Source organism: Liolophura sinensis, chromosome 1 (genome assembly GCF_032854445.1).
Source record: "Liolophura sinensis isolate JHLJ2023 chromosome 1, CUHK_Ljap_v2, whole genome shotgun sequence".
NCBI lineage: Eukaryota > Metazoa > Mollusca > Polyplacophora > Chitonida > Chitonidae > Liolophura > Liolophura sinensis.
In genome coordinates this window covers 28,256,949-28,283,460 of record NC_088295.1, presented here as the reverse complement: position 1 = coordinate 28,283,460, position 26,512 = coordinate 28,256,949, and the positions used below count along the sequence as shown (strand labels likewise).

General features: G+C 39.0%; 1 protein-coding gene across 3 annotated transcripts; it reads right to left on the bottom strand.

Annotated features, from left to right (window-relative positions):
* On the bottom strand, nt 1–26,512 carry LOC135482233 (cadherin-related tumor suppressor-like). Of its 3 annotated transcripts, none has more exons than XM_064762108.1 (23): nt 26,313–26,512; nt 25,379–25,656; nt 18,591–18,728; nt 18,051–18,122; nt 17,269–17,423; nt 14,666–14,698; nt 14,095–14,202; nt 13,777–13,869; nt 12,882–12,998; nt 9,688–9,807; nt 9,193–9,295; nt 8,615–8,760; nt 7,790–7,963; nt 6,623–6,766; nt 6,153–6,278; nt 5,863–5,916; nt 5,412–5,470; nt 5,009–5,162; nt 4,398–4,486; nt 3,135–3,215; nt 2,750–2,815; nt 2,092–2,274; nt 1–1,789 (listed from the first exon to the last, which is right to left on the bottom strand). In XM_064762108.1, exons 3-23 carry the CDS (start codon nt 18,640–18,642, stop codon nt 496–498), a joined length of 3,423 nt encoding a protein of 1,140 aa, XP_064618178.1. In that variant the 5' UTR covers nt 18,643–18,728; nt 25,379–25,656; nt 26,313–26,512; the 3' UTR covers nt 1–495. The 3 variants fall into 3 exon arrangements, with proteins under 3 accessions (XP_064618178.1, XP_064618180.1, XP_064618179.1); XM_064762110.1 differs by having other exon boundaries at nt 25,379–25,471; XM_064762109.1 differs by lacking the exon at nt 26,313–26,512 and adding an exon at nt 26,135–26,225.

The window sequence follows — 26,512 nt, the reverse complement described above, 5'->3', positions numbered from 1 at the left end:
TTATAAATGGGTTTGCTGCATATTGAAGTGTTTTTTGTCACCTGGATTATTGTAAATGTAGGCGTTTGCTTATAGATATCCACATGGATGAGACAGAGCTTTGGGTTTTACAAACAAACGTGGATAACGCCGAATTTATGGTAGATTAATAGAACAATGCATCCCACACATCTAAGAATTAAATAAAAATTCGGTCAATAAGCGTGGAAACATTGCCTGTCAAACACAGTAAGCACACACGACAAAAACAGAACAGGATCATGGATTCTTAATGTTTCTTATAATTCTTGATGAAACATTTAGAGATAGCACCAATGACAATAGATTAATCCTTGAAGTCAGAACATCCAAGTATACCCAGCCGAAATTCCAGCCTTGTGATTTTCATGTAATTGTCGATTATCCGATTCAGAATGAAAGCCTCGCACAGTTGTGATCGGATAATGGTGAGCTGGGAAAAACCGTCACTAAATTAGGATGAAATCAATTTATTTCCTAAAAATGTGTTAACAGTTCAGAAAAATAAAAGCTTTTACTCTTGATTTCTTTGGCTTTTTCCTTCAACTCCTGTAAAAACGCAGCGTTAGCGAAGCCAAGGGTTACTTCCGGTTTTGATTCGGATGGACCCGCCGGTGGAAGAAGATTGCTCTTTGAATCCGAATTACGGTCAGTGGTAGATGGCATCTCGTCATTAACAACTTGATTGCTATTGCCAGTTAAAGGCGGTTGTTTAGTAGCGTCTGGTACTGCCGGTAAGTCATCTTTTGCAACATCGTCGTCGTCTGCTTGTGTGGATGTTTCCTCGCTAACCGATTCTTCTTCGTCGTGGATCTGTTTGATAACTTCGACCTTGTTGTCAGTATCAATGGCAATGGTTGTGTCAGAGAAGGATACCTTAGCATAGTCTGGTTTGGGCTCAGGTAATGGCACCAGGTGGTTATAATCCGGATCAGGTTCTGGGCCTGCACCCCGTGCTACTTCATTACTATCTGTGTCGGGTACGCTGCCTGTCTCCGTGTTCATATCGTAATCCTCTGTAGGGTTGTAGTGCTCAAGGGAACCCGTGCTTTGTAGTGGCAACTGAGGCTCCGAGTTAGTTACTGGAATGGGTGGCGCGAGATGAATAAGACTGTCGGATGAAGCACGCCCGTCAGTCTCTCTAGGTGGCACTAATTGTTCGGTTCGTGGCGGTTTGGGTGATTCGGGGGGTGTAGACTGTGATTGCGAAGAAACCTCTTCTTGGCCATCAGGACCGTCTTCCCTTTCAAACGGCACTGTCTCAGACACAGGAGAAGAAGCTCTTGACTCATCACTGTCCATATCTGGTTCGGGTACGGTTGTTAATTCAGTGAGTGTTGAAACCTCATCCGTTGCTGCCCCATGTAGAGGCACACTTAACACGTTCTCTGTGTCCTCGACGTCTGTAACGGAGCCGTCAGTAGCTTTTTCCTGACTAACAACCGTGTCAGCGTCACCCTGGCTTTTGTGCGTATCACTGACATCAGCTTCAGTATCCTCCGAACTCCTAACTGGCGGGTATGTGAAGTACTGCTTCAGCTCGGTTACTTCCGAAAAATTGACCACATTATCCCCCCCAGTGTAAGCGGGATTCCATCGGAGTTCAGAAATGCCCTCTTCCACATCGTTTTCTGCCACGTCTTCATCTTCCAAGGACTCGGACTTGTCATAATCAGAGGTTTCGCCCTCAACGTCTAATTTCAACTCTTGAGTTTCATAAATTGTCGGTCGCAGAGTCATGTTCTGATCCAAGCGCGCCAACTTCTTCATTCTGGACAGAAAAAAGAGAACAGATCGCAGTAATAAAACAAACAATCTGACGTACCTTTCCTAAAAAAGGAAAGGAAATAAATCGGCTTACACCGACCTTGGTATATAAAAGCCCTAGAAACTTTATAGTCGTTGCAGATGCACTTTCCTTTTGTGTAGGCATTTTTTTTAACAGAACGGTCTCCATTAGAATACAATTACAATCAAAGAAGCTGCCTGCTGCATTATTGCTAACCATCCGTGACACAAGCAATCCGACGTCTGGTAACTAAAGAGAAATGGCCGATGAAATATAAAACTCACTTCCGCGCCATGTGGCAGTATCCCAATAAGACAATGACCGCCGTGATGAAGACAACACAGACAATGACAATGAGTGCGATAACGGCTGGACCCAGCCCCTCTTCGGAATTCTCCCCTGATGGATTGGTCTGCTTGTAGGCATCGAACAAGGCTTGGATTTCTGCGTGATGACGATTAGCCAGGCTAAGAATATGGAGTAAAATGAATTCTGTTACAATGGCATAATACATGTATATCCAAGTTGTTTCTTCATCTCAGAATGTTAAGTGTGATATGATGAAATGAATGAGAATCCTATCAAAACATTCAAACTATATTTACTTATTTGTTTGTAATATACTCGTAGTTTTCAGGGTACTGGAATCGAACTTCCTATTACTGACACAATTTCCCACAGACCATAAACCTTATAGGTAGGAGACGAGTGGTCCTAAACGAATGAGCAATTAACAGTTCAATCTATACAAATTTTCCTGTCCCAAGACCGTGTGCCTTCGTGGTTGCAGTTTCACACCATGCCAGTGAGCCACAGTCCACGCCTTCCTGTTACATTTCGCTTAATATTCATGAACAAGAATAGTTTTTAGGACTTGTTGCAAAATTCTATCGACCCGCGGACTCGATGGATTCTTTTGTGTGCAAGAATAGGCTGGTATACCTTCTGAGCTGATCTCTTGTCACTGGGGTACCGTTGGAATGGGTGGCCGTGAGTTGAATCTGTGATCTGAAAAGTACGCCATAGGTGATTACGTACAAATCCTCATGCTTGAATGGAAAACATTACAGATGGTAGTATTTACATATCCGCAATATCCACACACTTGTTGCCGACAGAAATACTCTGACATGTCCGAGAAACGTTTGCTCCAAGTCTTCGTTTTGGTTATTTAATATTTTCAAAATTAACTTTATGTCATTTTGCCTTTACGCGCTGGAAATGTACGATATTGGAAATGCTGAAACATTGAATACCAAAAAGTGAAAATAATGTCTTTTTTCGGAGCTAGGTAGCTAACTTTTTTCCATAAAGAAACGCGTCTCACCTGGATAAATCCAAACCACCTTTGTTGTCCGGTATCACATTAGCTATTGTCACGTCCTCACCCAGTATTGCACTCAGATTTCTGACAAAATAAACAAAATCATGAGTAAACTGTGTCAATTTTATCTTCCTTTGTGATAAGAAAACAACAGAAGAAACTGTACATATATATAACGCTAATATGTTAACAAAACAATGGGACGCACCATTTCTATGTGAGGGAAGATCTGTTGCAGACATACATGTCATAACAAGGTTTTTGGTGGCACACATGCTAAAAGAAGTCGGAAATGATATCTCCATTCCACGAAGGCAACAATGACATATCTATCAACAGACATAATGGAAAGTAAGGCAAAGAAGTTAATAATGACACATCGCTACAAGAAAGAAGTAGCATATCTGTCATAAGGCAATGATATTGAGACATATGATACAAAAGTAATTGGTGAGGGTCGTGTAAACTAGGAAAGGCGAAATTACACGTTTCTTTTCGCAGAATCAACATTATATATTTGTTTTGCAGAAACGCTACCCTTTTGCACTGGATGCATGGAAGCCAGGGGCGGCAATGCTCCCTCCCACACATTTCTCCAAACTAGGAACAGCGATATGTCGAGATTCAGTCCGGATTAGGAGGCCAACGCGATATTCTGAAGAAATTACAAATAGGCTGCAACGATATTCAGTAGAGAATCTCGTTTAAATCTTGAGTCTGCGTCCGAATCTCGCGATGTTAGCTGTATCTCGCCGCCCTGAATAAATATTGCTTTTTCGTTCCTTACCGGGATCTCGTCAGAATCTCCCCTATATACTCTCAATCTCGTCAGAATTGATCTCATTATTCAATTTTAACTTTCAACTCAACTCAGGAAGGGCGATATTCGGATAATCAAGGTTTAGAGGAATGTCGCGTTCTGGATGCGACATTCCTCTAAATCTCGCAGGGCTAAATGGCGCGCTAATGTACCTGAATTTCGACTAAATGTCAGGTTAAATCTCACGTTAAAAACTAAAATTTTTGAATACGGTTTTAAGCACTAATCTCCCCCCCCCCAAAAAAAAACGGGGCAAGAAAATGTACTCATTCTGCATGCAGTCATTTAGAAAAATGTCACCTCTTCTACAATCCCTGGAAACCGAAAAAACCTAGTTCCCTACAGGAATATCAAAAATGACGTTCAAGGAAGTAATCCACACGCCCAAATCTCAAGTTGTCTGTGTTAAGCGAAGTCTTGTGCATTGCTAAGAAATCATCACGTACCCTTGTAAGGGGACCTTATCACGCCTCAGAAGATCGGCGGACACATCAGCGTACAGGAAATAACTGATGTCGTCATTGTATTGTATTACCTGAAAGAGACATTCGCACAGAAGTGTTCAGATATTGCCTACAATTTCCTCATATAATGTACATGATTTGCTGCAGTTTTCTTTTATGATGTAGTTATTGTCAAAACATCATATAAAAACTCCCCGTCTATGTCCTTCGAAAAGTTTATGCCATGGTTGATTACCAAATAAACGGATAAATCTCCAGAAAATGTATAACCACAACATTGGGTCTTGCGAACAATGAAGAACAACTTTCACATTCAAGAAACTTCATGCCGGACTGATCAACATGGGTTTTATTTGGTTGCCTCCCACCTTAATGCCTGCCGCCAGCGTAGATGAAATTTTCTGGAGTACGGCGTACAACACCAGTCAAACAAACAAATAAATCCAACATTGCAGATTATTGAAAGAAAATAGCCTTCTATTAGCACTTTCCGCGTGAATAAATAAGTAAATCTGTATACACAAAAGTACTGCTCACTTTACTCAAAATAATTCAAAATATTACACTGAGTATTTTATGTTAGAAGACCCAACCTTGACTAACGTCACCGATTCCAACCGAGGGTTGCCGTGGTCTGTCGCCTTGACATAGAACTCCAATGAAGCAATGTCCCCTTCCAAGGGTAAAGGCGTACGAGATACCGTTATTTTTCCGGACGTTGGGTCAATGCTCAGATAACCATCGATTCTAAAGGTAAACAGTAAACTATCTTAGCTTAACTATATATTTTTAATCTGAATACAGAACCAAATTCTAAAAATTTTTACATTTCTAATATTGATGTATATTAATCACTCTTTGTTGTTAATGCAGAATTCTTGTAGTACAGATTAAAAACAGTGACAAAGAGTCGAAAAGTCCATATAAAAAGAGCCTTTATTGGCAACTATATAAATATACGTATTGACATGCTAGCTGAGGCATACACAGATTTACCCGGGACTCCCAAATGAATAGGAAACTCTGCCATTTTCTCCATCGTCTTTATCGGATGCCTGCATATAAAAAATAATGTGCTTCAATTGAATAAAATTAGCATACGGAAGTATTGTGGATTCCAATACGTAAATCTTGTCCAACAAAAGGATGTCCGAGTGAAGCATAATGCCTTAAATTACTGATTCTTCGCCATTCACCAGCCACCGCCATTGATTGGGCTATCTATGCAAGGTATGATCAAGTGGACAGAATAACTATATAGGCTAATACGACCGTACGTGGAAGGTCTGTCATCTACCTGCGGATGGTCGAGGGTTTTTCCCGGGCCCTGCCCCTTTTCCTCCCACCATAATGCTGGCCGCCGTCGTATAAGTGAAATATTCTTGAGTATGACACAAAACACCAACCAAATAAATAAATAAATATAGGCTAGTACAGTGGTACTTACTGATACTGTACCCAGAACATCACCAACTAAAACCATAGACGAGCCTCCCGAAGCCTGCAATGTTGAAAAATGATACACCAAACATGCAGTAATAGGCCTTCATACCATGCAGTACAACAACAACAACAAACAAACAATGAAAATTAACGTTTAAAAAAATCTATATGATACATGCCGAGTTTGGGATTGATCAGAAAAACGTGTGAAATAATGTTGTAAAACTATAATAGTTTATTCTTCCTTGAATTTCATTCTAAACTTTTATAACAAAGAAAGCATGATGTACTTACTGTTCTGTTACGGACTTCAAAATGGTACTCCTTTTCATCAAAGATAGGAACATTGTCGTTGACGTCTTGTAGTGATATTTGTAAAATAGTCGTGTGCTTTTGGTCCGTGTCTGTGTTTGTTCCAATCTAACGAAGAACAAAAATATACACTAAAAAGCTAGAATATCTTTGGCCGATTTATAAGAATATTTAAGAAATGTAAATAGAATTCCTTCAGAATGTTTCAACTATGGTCAAAAATTCTAAGCAATACAATCGTCACATCGATTCCTTTGTATTTACCTTTCTTCTGCAACGCGTACAAGCACAATTTTAGGGTATGTTATAAATTATGACTTTGAAGTAGACAAAGTAAAAGTTAGTATCGTTCAAGATTCTTCAGAACTACAACTGACTGCTTAAATCTTAAAATATTCCAAAAATGTACGTAAATTGCACCACTGGTTTCCGTCGAAAAGTAAGAAACTCACTTTGATCCAATAAGTTGGGTTCGTTTCCCTGTCCAGCGTTGTGCCATTCTTCACTACAATAATTCCTGGTCCTGTCTCGTTGCCCGTCACCCCAAAATATTCAGTGCCGTTTAGAAGCTTGTAAGTGAAATAAGAATTTACGCCCTGCAATTCAAACAGTATTGTGCTAGTTAATTCGTCATGATGGTTCTAATATATATGGTATACTGCGTGTAACTGGAATAAAATGTCCAATTTAGTATGAAGCGGGCTATGGCCCAGTGGTTATGTTGCTTACCTTCCAATCGCTATGACATACTAGGGTTCAAATCCTGCCTTTGGAAGGGAATTTGTGGATGTAACCGTCAAGTCAGATATTCGTACTCAAATTTCAAACTCGTAGCCCGTAGTAGTACAAATATATAGCTATGTGAATCGCGCTTGATTGCAACTGTTCATAAAAGCACCATCCAGATTTGATAACCATGGACACTTACACCACCAGGTTAAGCGTAATTAGATAAAGATGAAGCGGAAATATGTCACAGATAGCAAGATATCTGAGTTTCTACCCATAATTTGCAGAACAGAAGGCATAATGGTCACTGAAAAAGTTTCTCAGCGAAGATGTTTGACACCCTAGTTTTTAAATCATTCCAACAAATTGTGACGTAAATCGAAATTAGCACATTTTCCCCGCGCTCTAACTGATGAGTCCTTTGTGCCAATAAGCAGCCGATGACCTTCGTTTGACCGTTTCAACAGTCTAACATTTGTTGGAGAACTTGCACCAGTATGGTGTATGCCTAAATAAGATGAAGTGGAATACCAGAGTTTCACATGCGGGAAAGTTTGTCAGTAGCTTGCCAAATGCCAATGGTTTTCTCCAACCAAAAAGCTAACCGCCATTGCATAATTGAAAAATTCTTTATGTAAAGGTTGAAATTAAGATTTCTCAATGCACAGCCTGTACCGGCCCCGATTTTGCTACGACCAAAACAACAGTTAATTTCAGCAGAAACTTTCTGAAAAATAAAATAAAATAATTTGACTGTTTGGTTCTTAGAATTTCATCATCGATGGCAGTGGGGATAAATTCTAATCAAGAATACAGTCTTTTTGACCACAATAGATTAGTTCACTGATTGTTGTCATGTAAGAAAATGAGATAGCCAAATAGGCATTTACCTCGTCACTATCCGTGGCCGTCACGAAGGCCACGGTGCTGCCGAAAGTAGGCTGTTCTACAATTTCCGTCGTATACAAGGAATGTGAGAACACAGGCCGATTGTCGTCCAAGTCTGTCACAGTGATGCTGACAACTGTTATGTTGGAGCGCTGAATCGTGCTGTTCTCATACGCCTATAAAATGCAGAAAATAATTACATTTTTAATTCTAGCCGTATATATGCTTTCCAAGACAGCACAAACTTCCGCCATAGCTAAATGTAGAAATTCCTCCACTATACAGACACATGGACAATACTCTGCATTAATTCTATCTAGCCTGTAAATCGTTTAAAAAGTTCCTGTATCTAGCGTGAGCCCCCTATCCGGATCCCCACCATACTTTAAGGGACCAGTCCTCATAATTCTCCACTGTAACGTTGCTGACGTAGACAGAAACGCACAATAAAGGTCGATAAGAGAAGGTAATTATCCAATATGAATTTTAAAGGCGCATTGTTAGACAACTTCAAGTCAAACGGAGCTGTCCGTGAAGATTAGCTCTAAGGTAACTTCTTGCTGTAATGGAACCTCAAGCAACGTGGCATGTTCTGCTTCCATTTCCTTCCTCTGCTTTTGGAATGGTTTGGCATTGCTGGGTAAAAAAAATCTCCAACAACAATATCTGTGACAAAAACTTCAGAACAATGTATATAACGCACGAGTTGCTCTTCGCCATATTCATCGAAGAAGCGATACTCTGTTTCACATCGCATGCGCGTCTTTAGGAAGTGGCCTCATTATGCTACAGGCTAATTGTTGGTCAGCGGTAACGGTATATATTACCTCGATATACAAAGAGAAAGGTAGAGTAATCCCATCCTTTCTGATCTGCTCTCTGTCTAGCTTGTTTGCCATCGTGATAGCCCCAGTGTCCTTGTCCACATTGAAATTGTGATACAGCTCGTGGAGCGCCTGTGGTTCAGGTGGACCTGGTGACGGGGAAAGTGGCACAAAAACCGTCTCAGACAGAGATTACGCAAATGGCGAGGGAAAATCGTTAGATTATTAACTCACTAATCTCAGACTGCTGAATTTATTAATGAAGCGCTCCTAGATTATTAAAATGTGTCTTGGAAATGATGGAAATTTAAGAAATGATGGAATAATTTTCGACACCGGTATTCCAAATTATATCGGAAACAAACAGAGAAATTCTTATTTTATACAAAACATGCCATAAATAAAAAGCTTAACAATCAAGGTAGCCTGAAAATTTGTCTGAGTAGCCCTTAGATAAAAATTACGATTATTCCAACCCCAAAATAGAAACTGAAAGCCAATACATATTTAACTGCATGCACAGTACACTTTGTTATACAATTTCCAAAGTCCAACACAGCCACACGGGCGCTATATCTCACCGGGTACGAGTCTGTACAAAATGTCGCTGTTTACACCCAGATCTTGGTCAAAGGCCTCTAGCTTAGGACTGGTGAATAACGGGACGTTCGTCCAACTGGAATTCTGGAAAGAAAATTGAAAATGGTGAATACAAATCATTTCTTAGATACAAATTTACCCGTATTGAACTCAATATGCCATAATGGGCACTGTTTGTCGCGCAAACATATCTTGCTGATTCGATAACATGTGTTGAACTCTTCATCAAATAAGGTAGCATCAGGAGTATATTCCTTCCTCCGGGGGTTGTAGTCTGTAATGATCTTAGCTAATGCCCTAACAACCTGTATGTATATGCGTGACTTAGCCTCCCCCGTATCTGTAGGCTGTAATGATTTGAGCTACTGCCCGGACAGGCTGAATGTATATGTGTGATAATACCTCCTTCAGAATCTGTAGGCTGTAATGATCTTAGCTAATGCCCGGACAGGCTAAATGTATATATGTGATCTTACCTCCTCCGGGATCTGTAGGCTGTAATGATCTGACCTAAAACCAGGGTTCTCATCATCAACGTCCTCCACTGATATGAAAACAGTGGCGGTTCCAGTACGCCTCAAGTTTGTGTCGTCATCCTGAAAATTTGTACAGGTGATGTATATGTAAACAAAAGAGACATTAACAATAGAAGATTTAGAAGATGTCATCCCCACGGTGAACTATACAGATAACAGACAGCTCTCAAGTACATTGAAAAGGGGATCGACTTGTGGCTCAGTGCAAAGACATAAGTGACTCTTATCAGCTGACAAATGAAGCGAGGGCTCAGTACCAGTCTTAAACCTTCTTGGACACTCATTGTGCCATTTGTACAAGTTAACGTTCGATTAAGACCGGTGTACTCCGGTTCTCTACACAATAATATGAAACACTAGCTGTGTGGTAATTGCCATATGGTCAAACATAATCAGTGAGGCACGGTCAAGTTGCCGTGAGGTAATTGACATATGATCACACGTAACTGATGAGTTACGGTCAATTTGCTGTGTGGCAATTGCCATATGGTCAAACATTACAGGTGAGGTGCGGTCAAGATGCCGTGTGGTAACTGACATATGATCACACATAAATGATGAGTTACGGTCAATTTGCTGTGTGGTAATTGTCATATGGTCACACATAACTGGTGAGGTACGGTTAAGTTGCCGTGTGGTAATTGACATATGATCACACATAACTGGTGAGGTAAGGCCAATTTGCCGTTTGGTAGTTGCCATATGATCACACATAACTGGTGAGGTACGGTTAAGTTGCCGTGTGGTAATTTTTTTTTTTTGATTGGTGTTTTACGCCGTACTCAAGAATATTTCACTTATACGACGGCGGCCAGCATTATGGTGGGTGGAAACCGGGCAGAACCCGAGGGAAACCCACGACCATCCGCAGGTAGCTGATGGACCTTCCCACATACGGCCGGAGAGAAAGCCAGCATGAGCTGGACTTGAACTCACATCGACCGCATTGGTGAGAGACTCCTGGGTCATTACGCTGCGCTAGCGCGCTAACCAACTGAGCCACGGAGGCCCCCCGTGTGGTAATTGACATATGATCACACGTAACTTGTCAGGTACGGTCAAGTTGCACTGTGGTAACTGACATATGATCACACATAGCTGATGAGGTACGGTCAATTTGCCGTGTGGTAATTGCCGTATAGTCAAACATAATCGGTGAGGCATGGTCAAGTTGCCGTGTGGTAACTGACATATGATCACACATAACTGGTGAGGTAAGGCTAATTTGCCGTGAGGTAATTGCCATATGATCACACATAACTGGTGAGGTACGGTTAAGTTGCCGTGTGGTAACTGACATATGATCACACATAACTGGTGAGGTACGGTCAAGTTGCTGTGTGCGAATTGCCATATGGTCAAACATAACCTGTGATGCACGGTCAAGTTGCCGGGTGGTACCTGACATATGATCACACCTAACTGGTGAGGTACGGTCAATTTGCCGTGTGGTAATTGCCATATGGTCAAACATAACCCGTGGGGTACGGTCAATTGGCTTTGTGGTAGTTGCCATATGGTCAAACATAACCGGTGAGGTACGGCCAATTGATTGTAAAATAGTTGTCATATCGTCACAGATAACTGATGAAATACGCCAATTTGCCAGAGTAATAACTGACAGATTATCACACACTACCAGTGTAGTATGGTCACTTGACATAGTGATAATTGTCATATAGCCACAAATAACCCATTTAACAGCTGAGCTTTGCCATATAGAATATGAGGATTGTCACATGGTCACATATAACGGGTGCAGTACGCCCCATTGAGAATATGATAATTGCCATATGGTCACACATAACGGATAGAATACTTTCAATTGAGAATATGATACTTGTCATATGGTCACAAATAACCGGTAAGGCACGGTCACTTAAAATTGTGATAATAGCCATATGGCCACACATAACGGATAACATGTGTACAATTGGGAATATGATAATTGCCATATGGTCACAAATAACCGGTAAGGTACGGTCACTTAAAATTGTAAAAATTGCCATATGGCCACCCATAACGGATAACATACGTACAATTGGGAATATAATAATTGTCATATGGTCACAAATAACCGGTAAGGTAAGGTCACTTAACATTGTGATAATTGCCAATTGGCCACACATAATGGGTAGAGTACGTTCAATTGAGATTGTGATACTAGTAATTGCCATATGGTCACAAATAACCGGCAAGGTACGGCCACTTAACATTGTGATAATTGCCATATGGCCGATAACATGTGTACAATTGGGAATATGATAATTGCCATATGGTCACAAATAATCGGTAAGGTACGGTGACTTAACATTGTGATAATTGCCAATTGGTCACACATAACGGGTAGAGTACGTTCAATTGAGATTGTGATACTAGTAATTGCCATATGGTCACAAATAACCGGCAAGGTACGGTCACTTAACATTGTGATAATTGCCATATTGCCACACATAACGGATTGGGTACGTCCAATTGAGATAATAATGGCCACACATAACCCGCGGAAGTAATCTGGAGGAAACTTCTAAGGCACTACAGTTCACACCATTAGTGACATATGAAGTCACGTATGCCAATCTAGCTATTGTTTCAACTGGAAACGGTTGTTCGGAGGTTTTGGCGCCATCAGGTTTCCTTTATCCTAGACCCAAACACCCTCTTACTAGGGAAATATTTCTGAGAACGACGTGAAATACCAATCAAGCAACATAAATGGATAAATGACCAATACTGTACCAGTCTAGAAGGATTGTCCTGTTATCTTTTTGCACTTGTTGCCAATAAGCGTGGTGATACTAGTGTAGTTTATGTTGACGAAATGCTCTGTGACACCTGATGCCCGTGCACTAGGTTTGTAGCAGGTGGAAATCTAATTTTACCGCTTGATGATTTATCTCGCCCTTAAGAATATTTCACTTTTATGAGGGTGATGAGATTTACTTAGTAGAAACCAGAGGAAACTACCGCCCTCCAGCAGACGCCTTCGAAACCGCCTGACGTGAAGCCGCAGTCTAATGAAGTATTCTTATGCGCGATATTATACACCAGTAGACAAATAAATCTGAACTGTGGGCGACCTCGTTTGAGTTGTCAAACAGGGTAAGTGTGACTTTGTTCACAAAAATACTTACGAAAACCAAAAGAATTCCAGTGTAATTCTTTGGACCAGTCTCGTAATCCAACGCCTTCTTCACAGCTATTTTCCCGCTCGTAGTATCAGAAAGATAAAAGGCTTGGTCAGTTATTGACTGAAATAGGCCATTGATTAATGAATTAGCCAGCGGAAAAATCCGATTTGACTGCATGGATTTAACCAATGATAAATTAATTTATTAATTTACTGCTTTGGTTAAAGAATCAATAAGTTCTTGATGTAACATTCTTGTTCCAATTATAAGACATTCTTAGCATAATACGTCCTGCTGACCAAGAAGCATATACACCCATGGGGAAACGTGAACACCAAAATTTGCGCCTTTAGGACGCGATTTAAAACTATGTTCTGCGAGCAAATATCTTCCTAAATCATAGATTGATTGTGGAGGATTTTAACGAATTTCGATGAATCTAAAGACATCAGCAGCGATTGCGAGGCAATCGGAGTGGTCGCGGGTGGTTTTGTGCATGCACGAAACTACCTGCGACCAGCTACATAAACTCTGACTACCAGGCAATGTTAACTGGATCTGATTTTGTCGTATACGAGCTACTTAGGAACATCGCAAACGGCCTTCATTAATCGTAAGCACACTTTTGTCACAGAATGTCTTTAATTTCATCCATTCACATGACTATTGCGGATTGGAGTTTTACAAGAGTCGATGGGTTAGTCGATGTGTGACTGCAAACAGTTTCTTGGGTTTCAGTACAGTAAATCGGTTGACCACGATAGAAAAAATCGCGATGAATCGCAGAGATTGCTCAAGTGTGACTGAGCTTTTATTAGACTAGTGGTAAAAGAAGGTAGTGCACACGACAGAAAGTTAAACAGTGGGAAGAGTGGAAAATGCGGAAATGTACACTTACCTGAAAGGAATAGCTTGCGACTTTGTCGCCGACGTCCCTATCGGTAACATTCCAAGCGATATTTTTGTTCACAGCATATCCATTTGGAGACAGCTGAAATAAACGATAAATGCAACACTCTGAAAACCAAAGTCTGTTAAATTTTACACAATATTATCTTTTGTTAGAGATTTAGAATTCTCCGTCTCGGTCGAAAATGGTCCATGACCTGATACGGGATTCATCGTCTATAAACTCGTAGCTCTCAAAGCATGTTTCTGCTCATCTCTGGAACATGGAAATAATACATATCGGGGTAGAAGAGAGGATTCTACTCACCTCTGGAACATGGAAATGGTACACATCGGGGTGAAAAAGAGGACTGTACTCATTTATCTTTGCCAGCCATATCTGGAGAGGATAACTAAGAGTCTGTCCTCTCTCATCCTGTACAAACACAAGTCACCATCACATGTATAAAACCGTAAATTTCATTAAGAGCAACCCTTAATCCTGCTCAATACTCGAAAGATCTCTCCCAAAATTTTCCTTTGCATGTATGTGAATTGGGTGCTATCAAAATTATTTTTCGTAGCTTAAGGCCTTTAAAATATGGTAAATATGTGGCCTGTTAGCATGGAAACAAATCATTTCGTACTGTGGTTTATGTTATACATTGATACGAACCCAATAACTGGTCTGTTCGTAGTGTTCAATGAATGAACCGTTTCTTTCAAGTTCTGTGAAGTCGGAGAATGTTATACCTGGTAGATTTTTGAAAGACACCAGCACCTTTGTTTTCTGGCGTATATTTTACCCATTTTTTCTGTCCTTTCAAAGAAAAAGCATTGTTGTTAAGCATTGTTGTCCTTGATGCCAGTTACCGTTAAGAAAAGTAAAATGGGCTTACCTTGCAATCGAAATTGCATGTCATGCGCTCCGTCTGTGAGAACAAGACAAGACATGTGTATGTAATTTTTTTATATGGGAATTGTGCTATGCCCAAGAAAACTTTTCTTGTATATACGGCGGCTATCAGGTATGCAGATGCAAATTAAACGTCAAATCTAACAATTGCCTGCTACTCAAAAACAATATAAACCACAATTCTCCTGCTGGACTAAGAAAACCATAATGTATTTATTTGATTGGTGTTTTACATCGCACTCGAGAATTTTTCATTTATACGACGGCGGTCAGGAATATGGTGAGTGGGAAGGAAACCCGGCATGCAAAGCCCCGGGGAAACACACGACCATCCGCAAGTTGCACATACGGGCGAAGAGGAAGCCAGCATGAGCTGGTCTTGAACTCACAGCGACCGCCTTGGTAAAAGGAACCTGGCCAGCTATCTACCTCTTTCACTGGGGCCCAACGAGGCCAATGAGGAACGAAACCAAAATTTTATCGAGAATTATCAAAAATGATTTACCTCAATCGATAAATCAATTGACGATATCGATAATTTATTTACTGACATCGCTACTAGAAAAATCTATGTCTCTATATAAATAGTCGAATTTATCGATATCGATAAATGAATGATCGATATCAATAAATGAATTATTGATATCGATAAATGAATTACAGGTATTATACTGGTACCTGTATTTCTGTCATACGTAATACACGATCTTTTGCATTAAATCACAAACCTCGGTGAGATACCCCTGTTGTCAATGCCTTGCTTTCTGGTTAGCTGACTATGCTACTTCGGCCATTGTAAATACAGAAATTTTCTCTAAAACGCAGAGAAAGCTGTTGTTTCCATTTGAAACTTAACAGAAAATGCTATTTATCGATATAACTATTTATCGATATGATTCATTCATTCATAGGTTTCATGTATCGATATCGATAAATCATTTGGTGACAGCAAAATATGAATTACACTAATACATTTTCTATATGGATAAATCTTTCTTTTATATCGAATAATGAATTAGCGATATCAATAAATATTTATAGATTTTTCATAAACTGTGGTAACGCAGCATTAGTATAATAAGACCAGAGACGTCATATAAATTTTAATTAAAATCACTGCATTTTTTTTTACCTAAGTCTGTTTGGACCATAGTGCTAGGTATGAAGAGGCATTTAATCAAAAATTATCGATATCACTAATTCCTTTATCGAAATCAATAAATGATTTATCGATATAGAAATCGATGAATGATTTATCGATATAAATGCGATATCGATATAAATGAATTTATGAAATATATCGAAAATAGTTTCATCTTGGTCGGTGATTTATTGCAGCAGACTGTGCTATAAGTGATAAAAGTATTAGCATAATACCTGTAAAAAAAATTGGTCAAATTGCATTCTTTTTACTTGGTTCCGCTAAAATTTTTAAATTTCCGGTTAAAAATATTACGCAAATGTCAGGAAGGAGCAGTCATTAACAGAGGGCTATAATGGCGGATTTATCGACTTCGATAAATAGGGATATTTATCGATAGCGCTAATTCATTTACCTATATCGCCAATTCATTTATCGATATTGCTACTTCATACATTGATATCGATAAATCATTTATCGATATCGACAAAAACCACTATTTATCGATAGCGATAAATCACTTATTGATAGCCATATAGCATTTATTGATATCCATAAATCATTTATCAATATAGATAATTCTCAGTTAAAAGTTAATTTCGCCCCTCATATTTAGAGGGTGACTAAGTTGCTACCATTTAAAGAGGCTATACCGGAGATTTAGGCAAAAAGTTCATATTCGCTTATCAAATCATTTTTTTTTATTATTTACCAAAAATAGCTCAAATTAGTGCCTTACAGAAAATAATGGACTCGCATTTGTCCCGTATTTGTAGTATTAAAATGATTCTAATATTTGAAAAAGTAGTAAAGGGACCTGCATTAACAAACGCTAATACTCATTTTAATGAAATGGTAATACGAGCATAGGCAAAGCTGCTGTTTTGTGATTCTGGCTAATCTAAAATAATAGCACAGATTCAATTAGAGTTGCGCTGATATGGTTTTTGCCAAAAATATCTGGCATATAGTCTGTTTAAGCATTAACAGTTGGAATAAAATCATAACTGAGGTATATCGATACGAGGCCGGATTGTACAGGTTATGCGTGACTAATTGCCATCTGCGTGTATTACATTATCGAGGCTATACTGATTTTACTCTCCATGCTGTGTTTTTGTATATTCAAAATATAATCAAGATACTTATTCAGCAGATTTCAATGACTGACGAGGTCAAATGCTTCACACCAGACTTTGGTATACGAACAACAAAAACTCATTACTGTCTTCATAATATGTATAATCTGATGGCCTGTGGATCCGCCAGACTTGAAGCCAAGCTGGTAATTAGATGTACACAGGGTATACTGCCATTCTTTCCAAATAATTGCTCAGTCAGCTTGCAAAAGCCTGCGGAAACAGCTGTAGCTAGGTGTACGATTATTCTTGTGGTAGGTCACATCTGTTTTCGTGGTATAATATACAAACATTATATAAGCATACCAGATTATTCCCAGATTCCAAATCCAAATCCTTTGTGGTGATTAAGCCTGTTGCTGTCACATTAAGGAACGTATTACAAATTCCGCCAGGTTTCCAGACAAAGTTTCCTGGTTGAGTAATTGTGTCATCCTGAGACCAAGGTATGAGAACTGTGTCTACAAATATACACACACGTCGACATAGGTAAATGTTTTTTTCTTTTCTTTTTTTAATTTGATTGGTACTTTACGGCTTACTGAAGAATATTTCACTTGGAGAATACTCCAAGTATACTTTCACTTCGGTATACGAAGGAGGCCAGCATTATGCTGGGAGGAAACCGGATATAGCCCTGGGGAAACCCACGACTATTCACAAGTTGCTGTTAGACGTTCCAACAGAGAGGAAGAGGAAGCTTGCATGAGCTGGATTTGAACTCAGAGCGACCGCCTCGTATGAGTCTCCTGGTTCATTGCGCCGGGCTGGCACCTAACAACCTCGGGCACGGAGGCCCTCCAAGGTAAATTTCGTTGTATTTTTAACAATATCTGTACCATATACACATAGTGCATTATGATACAAAGCTTGAAGAAAAGCATTATGTCATTCAAAATAATGAACCAGAGTTATATGTTGAAGAATGCTTGCTCTTTTTTTGTTCATAGGAGAAAACGAGCAAGAAAACTGCATGCATAAAAATTCTTATAATGAGATTTGTTTCAAATTCTGATGAATTACAGGGATAGTTCATACGCTATGAAACGGATTTAGATGTCATTCGTGTTCTGTGGAAACAGACATACCGCTTGTGACGCTCTCGTTGACATGCACCATCGCTTGCCAGTCAGTGGCACCACAGGAGCTTGATCCAGAAACTAAAAGCAAAGAACATGATTATTTTTATGCCAAGAATAATGGTTTGCAGTCATTATGTCTTTGTTTTTAATTTTAAAAACCTTTTTTCGATAATATCGACAACAAATTTGCGATTTAACAGACATGTAAATGTCCGTAGCCCTTAAAGCTTATCTTATGTCTTTCTAGTATCTAAGACATGGACACAAAACACATTGATCATTGGCTATATACACATACATACATACATACATACATACATACATACATGCATACATACAATTTTCTTGGATGTAAGGTTCTATTTGTTAATAGAGAAGCTGAGTATGCAACGGTATTAAGAATATACTAACTAAAATAATAAATTAATGACTGAACACATTTCCTTTGAAACTACCCAACCACCGCTTTGATCCCAGTCATAGTACACCAAGGTTTATTTACATAACGTACCATGAATTTGTTGTCTGAAATGTGTAAGAAATTACCTGTACGTAGAAGCAATAGAATCAGCGGAAAACAGGTCTGTGGGTATGCCATCCTGGCTGGCCGAGAGTCCGGGGCAATCAACTGATACAGGATCACAGGAGCCGACACTTTCTTGTCATTTTATCATTGGTCATAATCTGAAATTAAAATTTCAGAGAATTTGACTAGCTCTGATTATAGAAGTCTAAATGCGATGTTTTTCAAATGTTTTAGTGATTTTAGAAGTAGGAAGTTTACAAAATTTAGTAGTTCACAATCGTGTATAATAAAAATGTTTATTCCTTACAATGTCATTTTTACATTCACCGCTCATCTTTTAAGCATGATATTTTAAGGGAAAAAACAAATCTCATCCTCAGTAAAATAAATAAAGAATTAAATTAAATTAGTTGCGGTGTTTATGTTCCATCATACTCGCAAAGTGTTACAAATAGTAAGCCATACTATGGAAGACGGATGATGACACTCACCCGCGACCCGAAAGTCACGGAAAGCGGCCGAGGGCGAGGGGACGAGGATAGGAACAGAAGACAGGTTTTCAATCACGGTGAAATGAGGCTGCCATATTTGCTGGACATGTACAAACAATCTCATTTAAAGTCTAACTGTACCTTTTATCTGATTAAATGTAAATAATGAGCTCAAATCAAGCGAGCAAACTTCGCCATAGTTTCTTCCAAAGAGAAGTTCAGCAGACAAGTCACGAAAAGGTCACATATGGACACATAACCTTGGAATTCAAGCAGTTGACTGCATTTAATTCACTATAAAACTAAGCACATGTTTTTTTCAGATGTAGCTTTCAGTAATCTTCCCTTGGATGCTTACATCATTTTTTTTTAACAAAATCACTAATAATCCTGTTATTTTCACGAGTATCGCGCACGTTACCATACCTAACATCAAAGTTCAGGTGTTATCAGAAGCAGGTTCACATGTCTGTCCTCAAGTTATATTACATACAGAGTTCCTGAACGTAATGCTTGAGGATAAATGCTTGTTCCCATTTCAGCGTCTTTCATAGTGCCGGTGTCGTTGCACATGATATCTGTTTTCTGTTGGGCTTACGTCTTCATAACGGTGTACAGATAAAGCTAATATTTGGATAACCGACGACCCTTCCCTTTTGGCATACATCCCCTTCCCAGCGAACATGTTATGGTGAGCTGTCATGGCGGTTCATCTCCTGTTTAGATGTACCATCATGCCTGAGGCACAACACCATAAATAATCTCGAGAAGTATTAAACAGGCCTGTGTGTGTACCATCGTGCACGATCGTAAGTAATATATATTCCTTTCAGAAAGCCATATGTATTCCGCGAATGTGGAACAGCATAAGATATACTCCCTGTTAAGTCCATGGTTTGTTGTCTTGTTTACATATGTAGTCTTACAGCGCTCGTAGTGCTGATGGATATTTGGAAACTGATACATAGCAATTTTTATATATACTTCTTTTTCAGTATATTTACTATATCCTATATAGACATCTATACATATATAGATGACAGGCCCAAGCAATGCCGTACAAAGCACCTCGGACTCGGCTTTATTACATGCATCCTCGTTGAACCTGAGATTAAGATGGTCTCTTAAGCCCTGGTTGAACTCAAAAGACCTCATGGGGAGTAAAACTAGAGCATCGACGACAGTGTAACAATTGTCTAATGATCACAAGTAACCGATGAAATCCGACCTCTTGTCCATTTACGCCTACATCAATTCAGTTTTTAGGCGTTATAATAAATATAATAACACTAAGTTGTTTTAAACATAATTTATTTCCCAATATGGTTTCATTTCAGACTCAGAGATTTAATATGCAACTCTTTAACATTACATGCATCATGTAATAAGAGAAAAAACAAACATAAATGTGTACTTCTCTCACTACCTTTGGTTGCTGCTTGGCGCGAATTTGACTGATAACATTAAGTTTTCACGAACATACCGATCTGATGATGTTTCATATGGTCTCCTGGACTGTGTTAGTCATCGCACACCAATGAAGCGATGTTTTACATTGTCTTCTGGGATGTGTTCGTCATCACACACCAATGAAGTGATGTTTTACATGATCTTCTGGATTGTGTTCGTCATCACACACCAATGAAGTGATGTTTACACGGTCCTCTGGGTGTGTTCGTCATCACACACCAATGAACTGATGTTTTACATGGTCTTCTGGATTGTGTTCGTCATCACACACCAATGAAGTGATGTTTCATACGGTCTTCAGTGTTGTGTTCGTCCTCACACACCAATGAAGTGATGTTTTACACGGTCTTCTGGATTGTGTTCGTCATCACACACCAATGAAGTGATGTTTTACATGGTCTTCTGGATTGTGTTCGTCATCACACACCAATGAAGTGATGTTTCATACGGTCTTCAGTGTTGTGTTCGTCCTCACGCACCAATGAAGTGATGTTTCATACGGTCTTCAGTGTTGTGTTCGTCCTCACACACCAATGAAGTGATGTTTTACATGATCTTCTGGATTGTGTTCGTCATCACACACCAATGAAGTGATGTTTTATACGCTCTTCTGGATTGTGTTCGTCATCACACACCAATGAAGTGATGTTTTAAACGGTCCTCTGTGTGTGTTCGTCATCACACAGCAATGAAGTGATGTTTTATATGGTCTTCTGGATTGTGTTCGTCATCACACACCAACGAAGTGATGTTTTATATGATCTTCTGGATTGTGTTCGTCATCACACACCACTGAAGTCATGTTTTATACGGTCTTCTGGATTGTGTTCGTCATCACACACCAATGAAGTGATGTTTTATACGCTCTTCTGGATTGTGTTCGTCATCACACACCAATGAAGTGATGTTTTATACGCTCTTCTGGATTGTGTTCGTCGTCACACACCAATGAAGTGACGTTTTATACGCTCTTCTGGGTTGTGTTCGTCATCACACAGCAATGAAGTGATGTTTTATACGCTCTTCTGGGTTGTGTTCGTCATCACACACCAATGAAGTGATGTTTTATACGCTCTTCTGGGTTGTGTTAGTCATCAAACATCAGTGAAATGATGTTTTACACAGTCATCTGAGGTATGTTCGTCATCACACACCAATGAAGTGATGTTTTACACAGTTTTCTGGATTGTGTTCGTTATCACACAGAAATGAAGTGATGTTTCACACATTTTTCTGGGTTGTGTTCGTCATCACTCACCAATGAAGTGAAGTTTAAAACGGTCTTCTAGCAATAATAATGCCAATAATTAAATAGAACAAACGTTCTTGATGTATTATAAATACAATATATGTCTCCTTCATGTTTGAGCCGAAGAAGTATATACCTAAGCCAAAATCCACATCAAAGAAAAAAGCATGACGAAAATGGACAAAACAATCTGATATTCCAATTTCACCTGTAAGTTGTCTTGGTGAAGCCAGGTGCCACCTTAGGTGTCAGGATCATGAACAGCTTTAGAAAAAAATTTCGGAAAAGTTTTAAGAACAGAACAAAAACGTGCCATAATTTTGAGCGAAAAATGAGCGAAACGACAAGAAATCGAACTTTACGTGTAACCCGCCATGATGACACGTCAGTGTGCGAAGATAGACCTCTGTGTTATCTGTAGAGGAATACTTCCTAGTTCCATCAGCTCTCAATTTTGACTCAGTGTATGCCACTACTTTACATCGCGTGAGTTTTTTTCTCCGCATGATTATATTAGCTGAGTACAGCGATTTTAAACATGCTATTAATTTGTACTTCATGCTGTTCTGGTCTATCATGAGGTTTGTCAAACACACATGTAATGAACACTTTGTCCTCGCCATAGTCAATCTATGTACCTCTGTGATATAATAGAACGGCCTCAGGTGATGGGCTTGACCTGGTTTTGTATACGCCGGGATTTCTTGTTACTACTCGCCCATTCCGATAGTCCGAAGTCCTCGCGCTTCACGAGATTTTTCGTAAATGGGCGTGAGCGTGTGATTAGGCAGAACTCCACTATCAGACAGAGTATTAGATAAACAGAATGGACGCATCAAGCCACACAGCCGGTTTTCCCTAAGTGCACGTAACATGCAAGGATGAATATAGAGATGGTTACATTCATCAAATGAATAATTCCCTTTCATCGAAATATACCCGTGTGTAACAGGAAGAATTCTATATTTATTTGTCTGATTGTTGTCCAACGACATAGGCCTACAACCATTACATCAGGGTTTACCTGCGTCTGTACGTAACACGCTAGGAGGACTATGGAAGAATGGTTTATCCATTTGTTAGAGGTCGATTCTACAAAACCATTTCTGACTTAACAAAAATTAAAAATCTTTTCACAGTGCTTTGATTTTTATACTGAAAGTTTCAATTTTAACACTTTCGTCTTATAGGGTGACATTAATGTAATGGGAAAAGGTTCAAATTTATTGGGCCCAAAATTAGGCTCCTGTCTCAAATTTTGACTTAAGTCAGAAATGGCTTTGTAGGATCAGCTGATTCTAGTCAAACGACATACAATACAGGATGACAACATACAATACAGAAACATGCCAGGATGACCACATACAATGCAGTAACATGCTAGGATGACCACATACAATACAGTAACATGCTAGGATGACCACATACAATACACGAACATGCTAGGATGACCACATACAATACAGTAACATGCTAGGATGACAACATACAATACAGTAACATGCGAGGTTGACGACATACAATACAGTATCATGCTAGGATGACGACATACACTACAGTATCATGCTAGGATGACGACATCCTCTAGATACCCCCGCCCCGCCCACACTTACATGATGAAGGTCAGATTCATGGATAAAGGTGAACGAGTATCGGTGACCTGTGGTTAATAATTGATCTTTTGCAGGAAAGACGTATAGACTTGCACGCACTATTGGGTAATAGATAAATCTTAAAGGTGGAGAAAACATCAAAATGACATAAAGTTCAGATGAAAGAGTGCAAAAAGCTATTCCTAAATATAAATCTTTTTTTAATATAATCAGTATTTTTTCCGATTTTTCCTTAAGGAGAAAAAGACACTTGAAAATAATTTTTGTATGGTGGGTATTTGGGGGCCACCTTTTGGTATAAATAGTCTTTGTTTAATAATGTCATAAATGAGGATGTAACACAGGTTTAATAAATATTTTTGCTCTAGAATTTGTTCTTTTTAGCTAACTAATGTAGTAAACCTCAATTTGGAACATATTTATATGTTCATAAATATGATCATAATTTAGGTTAAATGCATATGTTTCGATATAAACAACAAATTCACATGCAAATAAATTTATTATACAAGCATCACATCCTTATTTAGAACATTATGATGCACCCACGATAAATACCCAAAGTTGGTCCCAAATACCCACCATACAAAAATATTTTCAACTACCCTTTTCTCTTGAACAAAAAAAATCCACAAAAAAAAATTAAAGATCATATTTGCAAATAAGTTTTGACGCCCTTTCATCTGATTTTGGCACCCTTCCTTTAAACAAACGTAATCCCGGTCTCAGTGCGATTTGTGGTATCCTCGCGTCAAACTCCACTAGCCGAGTGAAAATAGGACAAATGCCAGATAGAGTGATAGAATTCGACAAAGCCCACCAAACTCCACATTAAATGATACATGAAAAGGTACCATAAAACGAACAGTACCCTTTTAAGGAAACGAAGAAAGATCTGTCAAAAAGAAATGAGATAAAAATTTCATTTTTGAGGCATATTTTATATTTCTCAATAACCTCTCTATTTTATGCTTATTTTCCGTCAATGACCGGGGAGATTCGGAAATGATGTCATCGATGAACATAATAGGAACGCCACCTTAACCCCCTAGTTCTGACTCTTCCCCGAGCAAAAATCGAAGTTTTGAAAAAAAGTTTTGAGGGTTGCTTTATTCATGGAACAAAAAGAACATTATACAGATATAACGTTATCTTTTGGAGTCTAGTTTGAATATCAGTTCGTTGCTTGACTGTATTTCTTAACGTACGTTGAAAAGACAGATTGAAAACAACAAACAAAAATCGCTATGTATGATTACCTAAATGGCTGATCTGTTCCCAACAGTCCGCTGTGAGAGCAATGTACTCCTATACTAGCCTATTGTAAGCGTACACACAGATACTGGAGATTTATAGGGGGTGCTTTTTATGCATATTTTGTATATCCCCATTGGATTAAAGGTCAGTGCTGTTCAAATTGGAGCACACATATGTTTATGCAATACTTCATATCCTCAAACTGAAAACAACATGGCTGAAATATAGCCGATTGTGCGGTAAAGGATAGATGAAAAGGTTGTATAAAACCAAGATTGGGTTTTAAGGAAAATGAAGAAAGGTACATGCATGCCATAAAAATTCATTTTTTGTGTTTCTAAATAACCCCTCTATTTTATACACATTTGCCGTGTATATATATTTTAAAATGATGTCATCGATAAACCCCCAACTTGGGCTCTCCCCCAAACACAGTTGTTTTGATAGCTATTGCCAATGTCGTCATCACATCAGGCTACTTAATTTCTGAACTAATGGATAGAGACTTAGTAAAATTGTAGTTTAAGCCCACTTTCATGCCCTGAAAAGAAAGTTGAGAAGATTTTTTTGTACTTTCATAAGTTAGGCGACATCATATACTCTGTAACACGAACAAAAGCTGAAAACCCCCTTTCCCGATGTAGTATTCAAAGTTTTCTCAAGAAGAAGTACTCCACATAAAAATAATAAGGAAATAAAATAATTACAAAGAAAATACTCGAACTTACTTGTTTAAGCAAGTTATGGTGAATACGTCTTGTGACTGGAGTAGATTGTGCTGATATAATCCGTGGCCTCGTTGATAGGTCTGATGGACAGGCCTGCATGCAGAAGTATAAGGGTTGAGTGTGGTTTACCCAATGAGATAAGTGACGAGGTAATCAAGCAATACACGGCAGACCTGTGCCCTCAGTGACCCACAACTCGGGCGATATTCTGGATCGCTCTGTTATATCTGAACAGCTCACTGTGGCGACTTAGAGGCAAAGGCGGGGTTGGTTTATACCTGTAGTTGGTCCCAATAGAAAATCATAAATTTGACAATCCGGCACGGGCCTTTGTAGCCATCATAAATTTTCATGACCATAAAATCGAGTCCAGACAACTGAGTACACGTAGTAGGACACATAAGACTTGCTAATTCCTTTAATACAATCTGTATATATCTGGCACTTTATTGACTATAAGCACAATAAAGGTCCCCTTGTTTGTAGGGCGGTGTATCTTATCTGTAGTTTATCAGCACCCGGTTTCACAATGCCTGAATACAAGAAGACAATACTATGACCAATGTGCCCTAATTGCTGAGTGTTTTTAAATTTAAATTTTGAGTACACTCCCTTATCTATTTCCTTGTTAGTCAATATTCCCATCAACTTTAAAGAATCTTCATTTATACATGTAATGAGAATTGGCACAGGTGCCAAAGTTAAAAGGCCGGAGAATGGCTTGTGATTAAAAAGGAAGACATATGTTTAACTTACCCAAGCCAGACTTTTACAGTATACAGTATCACAACACATCATCTGTAGATCATTAAATCGATATGCCTACCCTGACTGTAAGGCTTATTCCTTGATTAAAGGTTGAGCCTTAGTGAACAAGTACGCGTAACAGAGCGGTTTACTTGTCCCAGTTCAGCTCAGGTAAAACATAACTTACCTGTTCTGATTTTATTGTTTGACCACCTGGCCTACTCCGTCCATTAAATGTCTGTTAGCTTAGGTGTGGAAAAACTACAATCTGGTCCTGAGTTGTTATAGCTGATAATTATCTGTAGCGGTCTTAACACTACCGATGTATCATGAGGTTTAATCCTCTGGAAATCAACCCAGTCTGGTCACTGGTTTCAATAGCGCCAA

Excerpts from the sequence above, each read along its gene's own strand:
- LOC135482233 (XM_064762108.1), bottom strand. The coding sequence starts at position 18,642 with ATGGCATACCCACAGACCTGTTTTCCGCTGATTCTATTGCTTCTACGT. Across the intron at positions 7,964-8,614 it reads CTTTCTCTTTGTATATCGAG|GCGTATGAGAACAGCACGAT; the intron begins GTAATATATACC and ends TGCATTTTATAG. Across the intron at positions 5,917-6,152 it reads TTGAAGTCCGTAACAGAACA|GCTTCGGGAGGCTCGTCTAT; the intron begins GTAAGTACATCA and ends TCAACATTGCAG.